Below are 9,265 nucleotides of genomic sequence, written 5' to 3'. Positions count from 1 at the left end.
CCCTGAGCAGCAGCTGCTGCTGGTTCCTGCATCCCACTGAGCCCAGTGGGACCCGAGCCCAGGCTGGCTGCAGTCACTGCCATGCACCCCTCTAATTTTCTTCTCTCCTGCTTCAGAGTTTTTATCCCTTTCCCAGGCAGGGTAACCCCCAGGAGCTCAGCTCCTGCTGGAAGTGCTGGGAAGGCGAGATGGGCTTCAGCTTCTCGTTCCCCTGCTGCAAACCAGCTGCAGAGTCACGGGTGGAGGGATGCACCCACTGCGTGGAGGGATGCACTCACCCCTTCCCTCCCCAAGTAATGTCGCAGAAGCGGGACAGCAGCACACTGGGGTCTCGTACAGGGAGGGCAGGGCCCCAACAGGGCTCCTCAGCTGCAGGATGCGGATACAATAACCTCGTATTTGTTGAGCTGCAGAATTAATCCCCATGCGAGGGGTCAGCTGTAGACAAACGCTCTGTGGGGTGGCACTGAGCGGGCAGCTCATCTCTCCCCTGGTCCTCAAGTCCGTTAGCCATGCTTCCCTTCACTCGTGTTGCCGTGATCCCAGCAGACACACGTGGAGATCCTGAGATGTCTCCGGAGGGTGGTGGGTCTCTGCGGCTCTGGTCAGGAGCGAATCCCCATGGTGAGAAAAGTCCCTCTTGGAAGCAGCGAGCTGCCTCATCCTCCGGCAGCAGTTTGCCCATTGCAGCGCCCAGCCTCACCCCCAGCATCGCTGCTGCCCCAAATGCAGCAAAAGGGACGCAGCTCCCACAACAGCTCCCACGCGGCTGAAATCTGCAGCTTTTTGAAGTTTTTCCTGCTGCCTGCACATTTTCTCTAGTCCTCCTTTGGCTACAAGCTGCTCTGCCTCTGCTCGTCACCCGGAGGGTTCAGGCTTTCCAGGTGTCCTACTACCGCCTCCTGCACCAAGACCAGCAGCTCCCACCTGCGTGGATCGGGACACAGGATGGGAGGATGCGGGACAGACCATCCCTCTGCCCATCCCTTCACATCAGATCCCTTCCAGGCGGGAATGCGAATGAAGGACAGATCAGTTTAACTTCTGCAGTAGGAATCACGGTATGTTATTAAGAGAAGGGAGAGCAGTGCAGTGCGTTTCCTTCTCTGCCATCGCATTTCCTCATCCCTTGTGGTCTTGAGGCTGCTCCTGCTGTGGCTCCTCTCTGAGCCTGCGCTAACGAGCACAGAGAGCTGCCTCCGCTGCCGATGCACTGGTTTTGAACGCTGCCTTGGTTTCCCCTGCACTTAACAGCCCACGGGGGAATAAGTCAGCGCTGTTGAGGCCAGGGATGAAGGCTCAGTCCTACTGGGTCTCTTGCCAGATCCAACTCAAGGTTTGGCTAAATCTTTTACCTGCTTTTGCCTCTGTTTTCTTAAATGGAAAGATCCTCCTGCACCCATGGCAGCATGTCTTGTAATGCTCGGGTCCTCCGCAGAAAGGCTGTAGAGGACTATCCCACTGCACAGATGCTGGGGACACCAGAACGGGTTTTTGCTGGGGTCTTCTTTGGAGGTGAGGCAGAGGGGATGAAAAGAGGCAGCGATTCTGCAGTTTCTTTTCATTTAGAGGCTGGGGAGTTTTTCAGGCAGGCTCCAGTGAACAGTCTCTGGCATCTCTGCTTGCGTAGAGCCCCGTTTCTTGCCCCCAACAGTCTGTTAACTGGCATGTAACGTGAAGCATATGCAGCCAGCAGCTATCCTGTAATTAAGACTGCATCGCTTTCAAGGGCACCGTTAACCCGAGCATATACAAGCACGTGCTAAGAAGCCTGATGCTGCAGTTAGCTAAATATACCAGTGAATTCTCACCCACGCTGGATACAAAGGACGGGGGACGCGACCAAGGAAATGGTAGAGGCAAACCAACCACCTACCCTCACCGTGGCTCACAGACACTGGAGGTGGGATGGCAGCAGAACGTCCTCCCACCGCGGAGCGATGGCCTGGAATTCCAGAGAGCCACCGTCTCCCACCATCGGATGGTGCACAAGGCGCAGAGCTCTCCCCAGCCCCTGCGCACGGGGCGGTTTTCAGCTGAATTATGCCTTGAGTGATGGTTGTTTATATTCCCCTTGCTCAGTCCTTTTCTATTCTAAGTATCTCCAATCTGTTTTTAGTCTCATACTTCTCTCAGATGGTAACCTAGTGCAGTTTCATCAAACCTCAGTTTGTTGGCTTTTTGGAGCAAACAGGCTCATTTTACCTTCTCCAGCTCTTTCACACAGAAAAAGAACAAGCCATAAACATTTAGAGATCCATTTTCCCCACTCTCTCATTAGACGATTTTTTTTCCATCTCTTTACATTATTTGGGCCATATATTTTAGACTCCATTTTTTTAATACTTTTTGGAAATAAACCACCACACTTTCAAAAGTGACTTCAGAAACAAAATCATTCCTGTCTGTGAGATATAAGCGGAGACGGACAAAGCCAAACCCGTGCTCATCTGTCCCTCCGCCAAAGCTGGCAGGGTCACTTTGATCCAGAAGACACTTAACTCCATTAGCATTATATTCTAGCTGATAAACCCAACCCCACCACAAGTCATCGTACACAACAGGCCACTAGACTGCAAGATGAGCAGAGGTTAAACAGTCATTATTTTATGTTTAGAAGGGAGAGGAAATTGCAAAGCCACACTTGACTGCCAGGGGAGGAAGGTGGGAGACACAAGAAAACCTGAAGGAACTGGAAAAAGAGTTCATTCTCTGCACGCAACCAACACTGCACCTGAAAATGATCCAGCTCTGTGATGGACACAGTTCACCTGCAGCAGAACAGCAGCAGTTGTCAGCTCTGTGAGCTTATCTTCCACCCTCCCTTTTCAATCACTCAGAGCTGAGAAACGAGCAGCGTATGAAGCAACTCTGGTTCCAGAGGAAGTGGTAAATTTAGTCATTGGGGTTTTTTTAAGACACTTCTGCATTTTCAACAGAAATTACAAAGTCTTAAACCTTGTAAAGCAATGTTGTGAGCCAGATAACCCCCTCCAGACCACAGCCTGTCTCAAGCGTCAGCACAGCAACACTGTTAAGAGTAACTAGAGCATGTAAATAAAAAGTTACGTGCAAATGACTCTGTGAACTACCTAGGCTCAGAACTGAATTTCAAATGGTACAGTCACCTGAAGACAAACGATCTGCACAGAAGCCAGACCATGCTGATACCTCTGATAAGTGTGCTTCATTTCTCCACCAGTCATTACAAACACAGAATTTTATAGGCTGAGCACTTGGCTCTAACACGACATGCAGGTCTGTGCAGCTTCATGGACTTAAAAAGTGATTTGCTTTTAATTTGTCCTCCTAAGATCTGGCTCAGCAGGTTTTTGCCTCACTTTCCACATACAGCCTTCCTCCTCGTATCCTAGGCACTGCACTGTAAGAAGTCTTTGTACAAATCCTGAAAGGTAACTACAAATAATTCCGGTCACTCGCCTTTGGAAAACGATGACCCGCTAAACGGACAACAAAAAAGACATTCAGGTTAATTTGCTATTATTACTGGATTAAATGCTAGGCAGACAGAATTAAGAGTAGTAGGACAAAATCGTTCATCCTCCAAAATCATCACCTCAAGGAAACAATTCCCTTCAGGGAAATTGCCCAGCTGAATCTTCACATCCAGATCATCAGAACTCCAGGTCTTCATCTGTCAACTTTAAGAAACTTTCAGTTAAGATAAACTTTTCCTGTTTTAAGGCCATAAAATATCAGTGCAGGGTTTTCCCGCTCTCTCTCTCTCTCTCTCTCTCTCAGAGTTAATTGCCTTAATATCCCTTTTTTAATCACTGCTAATGAGCACCAAAACAAAGAATCAGTTTTTCTTTTTTTTTTTATTATTATTATTTCTAGCAGACAATTTACATAAAATTCCCCTTTTAAGTTAGTGATTCATAACTTCCTGCAATAAACTACTTAAGGAGCAGCTTTGGTAAAGAATGGAATGAAACAACCAACCAAAAAAAAAAAAAAAAAAGAACAATCACAGCTGTTTTGAAACCAACACAATTCACCAAATTTAGATTCAAAAGAAAATCTGCCAAGCTGTATTTTCTCAGTGTTTCCAAATATTCCACCTTCCTCCTCCCTTTTCAGGTTTGTGCAGATGTGGGAGCTGCATTCTGTCAAGCAGTTTGTCCTGCTAGATCACGGAAATCCATCTTTACATGATTCGTAGACCTTGAATAGAGGACTCTAAGGTCTTGAAAGAGAGAAAATCTTAATCACAATCTGCTACGGTATCCTGTATTAAATAATTCAGTGTAAATGCTGATGCTACGAAAAACAAGTAAAAACCCCGAATACTTGAGATTAGACTCACATTCAAGAGCCAGAGACCACTATAGTCGTTCATTTCAAACTCATGCATATACAGACCAATGATTCCACTCCCTTCCCCTGAAACTGCATTAAAGCAGCTTATATATCACCTCAATTTCTTATTTGGTTCCTGTCCTCACCAGAGCTTTCTGGCATTATAGAATACAGACGAACTATTCTCCTAAAAGGCAGTGCACAGCTCTCAGCAGCTTGGGGAGGCCAGCAGAGACCTCTGTTGGCCAGTCCTCAGCAAAGCAAGCACTTGCATTATTAAATCTTTTTAGGGTTTTCAATGCAGTGCTTACTGTATTTTCTAACTGTTTGAAGTAACTTCTTACTATTTTGATGAGTTAATTATGAGAGGGCAGGACCATGTTCTGCAGAAAGACAGTGAGCAGAGTCCAAAGGGATGGGAGCACGAAGGGGCAGCAGGCCTTGTCATACCAATGATCTTTCCAGCCTGATTGTGGCTGAGGTAGAGGTCAGAGAAGGAAAGAATCAGTGAGCTTCCTACAGGGACATTAAGTGATTCCATTAAAAAGTTAAGTTAGCACCATCTGCTATGCAAAGTATATCTGCATTTATGCTGAATCTTGGATCTGTCGTCCTTACGGAGTACACTAATGGTCTTGAATATTCCAGTCTGGATTTCGTACTGCTAATAAAACCTGCATTAGCGCTGAGCCCTAGAAGTTGATGCTAGAGATCAAAAAAACCCACCACCGCACCCAGTTCACATAAACACGGTAGTAAAAGCATACCTTGAAATCCCAGATGGTCATTGCTCCATCAATGCCGGTGGTGCAGAATTTACGACAATCTCGTTTGTCTATCTCATAAATAGACACTTGGCTGAAAACAGAGAGTGATAGCTGTTACACAGACACCCATTCCAGAGAGCCAAAAAGCTGGGAAATTTGGGCAGAATTCAACTCCTACTCTCTCAAAGGGAGACATGAGTATAGCAGAGCTTACGCTAGATTTTTGGTACAATGCTTCTGAAAAATAAGCAAAGAAAAAGGATGCTGAAAGCTCTTTTATTGCTTGGTGGCTGTAGCCTAAACTTTTTCCGTGAATAAGACAAATTGCTTCAGAAATGTCAGCATCCTCTGGGCTCACATACTTTTTTAAATGCAAGGATATTTTACTCGATTAACCTGAATCAAACCTTCTGATGAATAAATACACATGGAAATAACATCTGAAATAGGAAACTGGTATGTGAATTCCTGTTTCAGGTGAATTTTGCTGACTAGATTTTGCACGGTGCTACCAACCTCTTGTGAGCTATCTACATATTTGATAAGATAAACTGTGTTCAAGTTACAGAACACATTAAACATGAGCAAACAGAAGTAGCATGCATGCCATGTTAATGATTAATTTTACCAGCTTCCATATAAGTCCCAGAAACAGACAGCTGTTAGTGAAAGACTAAAATGGAAATGGGATACCCGCTAAACCCATCTGGTATGGCAAATTTGAGCTCTTATAGGTTTGCGGTATATCCTGGGAAACCAAAGTTACGTGGAGAGCGTTCCTTCCCCTTGTGTTGGCAGCCAAGACACTCACGTTATACTGTTTTGGTGCAGTGTCTCCAGGGTAGTGTTACGATCTTCTGTAGTGGCTCTTTTATCCATGTTTCGGAAGCGTTCCATAGCGGAAATATTGCGCTGGATGCTCTGTTTTGGAATGTCTAGTTTGGAAACGAAGGTCAACAAGCCACGGTCATCACAGTTAAAGAGCATCGGGCAGCAGTCGTGGCCCTGCAACCAGACATCATGAAAGCATGTCAAGAAACATAACCAACGTAATCACCATTTCGTTTTTCTGCTGCTCTTAATTGCAGAAATGCAAAGACTGACACTATGGAAGAGCTTGCTCATTACTAACTTTGTAATGTATGGTGCTTCTCCCTCTCCAAAACACTACAACACAAGAAGAAAATAATAGACACTTACAGCTGCCACCACACTGTTCTCAGAGACAAATGACACACTCAGGAGTGGGAGGAACTCTGTTTTCAGCTGCGAAACCCTGAACACAAGAACATTTGTTAGAGGACTTCATTGAAACCCTCATCTTTGGCTCCAACAAAAAATAGAGACCGTTCCCACACATGGCTAATTGGAAAAGCAGTATAGCTCAGTTGTCCTGAAGTGACACCAGAAGGTTGTAATTAGTAATAAAAAGTTTTAACCTAATGAAAGTGTCCTGAAAGATCTATAACAAACATGAAGTTTTCCAGGTGAAACATTGAAATTATCCAGCACCGTGTGTAAACAGCAGCAAGAGTTTATAAAGAATACACCCCAAAAAAGGTTTAAATTGATGAAGCTATTCATTTCATTTGCAATATAAACCCACTTGAAATTTTAGTGCTTGACACCATCTTTTCAGGAGGAATAAGCCTGTATGTTGAACTAAATCAACTTTTGTGATTTTATAATAAATGAGAAAGGAATTCTAGAACACTTCATACTCAATGATATCCCCAGGCAGGTACTTATACAGCTAATAACTAGCAGAAAGAGCATACTTACATCATATTTTTTGAGGCATCAGCAACTGACACAGTACTATCATGACTGACCCAGGCTAGGCGGTTACCGCTGGCAGAAAAACTGACACTATGCACCCATCCGCCACTTCCAGCACCCCCAAATTCTGACATCAGCTGCCCAAAAGGCATTTTGGAGCCCCATGGTGTACTGGCTGGTTTTTCATCCACTTCTTTAATGTAAGCAGAAAACACCCTGCAAATAAAAGATTTCAGCATGAACAAAGACAAAAAAAAAAACCTCCTGGGAGCTGCATATACATTTCATATTGAAAACAAGAAGATTCTAATTCTACCAAAATAAAATACTACGGTGTCTTTAAACAAGCCACTAGCAGCTGGGAAGCTTCAGTATAGAGAGAAAGCAATAGTACAAAGGATGGAATGCATACAGGTTTCTCATAAATGTGTCTTTTATCTTTCTCCTTTTTTCCAGAAGATGGCACAAAAACATACATTGTCATTGCATTTTCCACTGTGCTAAGATTTCCCTTTCCTCCGTTTGCGGTGCTAATAACTCCCAGAGTCAATTCTTCAGTTAGAGAAAAACGATGAATTGCGCTGTATAATTAGAAGCTAATACAAACACCTACAAAATTACCCACTTTAAGAACATTCACTTTTTAGCAGGATTTCAAAGAAAGAAAACTGATGTTCAAATGCCAGCAAAGGGGCTCTGAACCATCTTATTCTGGCTCATTACTGAAAGAATGCCTTGAAAACCTGAAATACCACAATGTTTTTATAGTTTTTTTCCCAGCACTACAATTTTCAAGATATGTTTAAATAGAAAGCCTCCCCCTTTCATCAAATTCCTTCTGCATGATTCAGACATGCCACAATATGGTGTTCTTGACTGTTACCATGGAAGTTACTGGGACGTCACACACATAAGATTAGAGTCCATTGAATAGGAGGAGCAAGTGAGGTACGCCATACTACTACCAGAGAAACATTTCAGTATAAACGAAAAACCGTGATCCAATATTCATGGTTGCAGTCAAACACAAAAAGGAATTGTTTCATAGTGAGTTTAAGGAAATGTTGCTCCTCCTCCCTGTTTTTTAAATCTTTTACATGTGTGGGGTATGCACTTCAAAAGGTACCTATATTCAGCTTATTCAAATGAAGCGGATCATTTGGAACAAGAAGGGTTTAACTGCAGCTATATCAGGTACAGATTTTCAGAGAACTAAGTATGAATTTATATTTGGCTCTATCAGTTTAAATATAATCTAATGATAATCTTTCAATAAACTTAATTTTATGGAGACATCTAAAAGGTTGGTTCTCTTAACGTATGGAAATAGGACAAGATGTTTAAAGCAACAGCCTTTCACAGAAGGCAGAAAAATCATTCCTAAATAGTGAAAGACCTTGAAGATAACTGTTAGTTTAAAAAAAAAAAAAAAGTCTTTTCCCTTACTAAAGTCTCCTGCTCTTTTAAAATTAAAATCATCTCAGCTTGAAGGCCCCAGCGTTGAAAGACCATTGGGAAATGACTTTAATTCCCACAGCAACATTGTTCCAGCAAGAATATACAATTCACACCTATGCGGTGCTGTTAGATATATAGATATATAGATATATAGAGATATATATATATCTACACACACATATTTCTAAAAACAAATGTAAGAGGAGCTCATCTAGGCCAGCCACCAAAAAAACTCTGCTGAATACCTATCAACATGGAGTCTCTTCTGCCCTCCATTCTTTTTCCAAAATGTCTCCCACTTAGCTGCTTATTAGTTGGCAGTGGCTCTGGCAGATCCATTTCATAATTTTCTTCAGAACCACCTATCAGAACAGATGCATACTTCAGGCCCAGATATCTTTATTATCTTTAATATGTAACTGAACATTCCCTAGAACTGGAATTCTAGAGATCTGTATTCATCATTTAGCAAAGAGAATATTCTTTCACGGTGTTGGGAAAGAAACAGAAACAAAAACCCAGTACCAATCTCCACCGCTTTTCCTTTCTTGAATATTTCTATATGGAGATTTCTATGATAAAAGCAGCAAAATTATTAAATGATTCATCCTAAAGTACAATGTTAAGCAAGAGCAGAAAGTTTCCCAAATGTTTTAAACCAAGATCTGTTTTTTTCAAAATATACACCATTTGTCAGAGAAATAAGATGCAGGACAGAATGAGTTTTCTCATGGGAAACAAAAGACTAAGCAAGTCTTCTAGAGAACGCTCCTAGGAAATTAACTGAACCATATCTTGACTTCCTCCCCCCCTCAAAAAAAACCCCAAAAAACCAAACCCAAAAAACCCCAAAATCTATACTGAACAGAAAATAATTCAAGTCTAACTTCTCAACCAAAACAGCAAAGAGGAGATAATCAGGGATGTAATGTACGTAATAA

General features: G+C 42.8%; 1 protein-coding gene across 1 annotated transcript; it reads right to left on the bottom strand.

Annotated features, from left to right (window-relative positions):
• Window positions 1-3,820: 3,820 nt before the first annotated feature.
• On the bottom strand, window positions 3,821-7,105 carry ARPC1A (actin related protein 2/3 complex, subunit 1A, 41kDa). Its single transcript, XM_009581716.1, has 5 exons — window positions 6,870-7,105; window positions 6,288-6,363; window positions 5,899-6,092; window positions 5,088-5,178; window positions 3,821-4,207 (listed from the first exon to the last, which is right to left on the bottom strand). The coding sequence occupies exons 1-5, from the start codon at window positions 7,103-7,105 to the stop codon at window positions 4,169-4,171; spliced, it is 636 nt and encodes a 211-aa protein (XP_009580011.1). The 3' UTR covers window positions 3,821-4,168.
• Window positions 7,106-9,265: the final 2,160 nt, after the last annotated feature.

The sequence above is a fragment of the Fulmarus glacialis genome, unplaced genomic scaffold (genome assembly GCF_000690835.1).
Source record: "Fulmarus glacialis isolate BGI_N327 unplaced genomic scaffold, ASM69083v1 scaffold36527, whole genome shotgun sequence".
Lineage (NCBI taxonomy): Eukaryota > Metazoa > Chordata > Aves > Procellariiformes > Procellariidae > Fulmarus > Fulmarus glacialis.
This window is presented reverse-complemented; position numbering and strand designations above follow the sequence as displayed.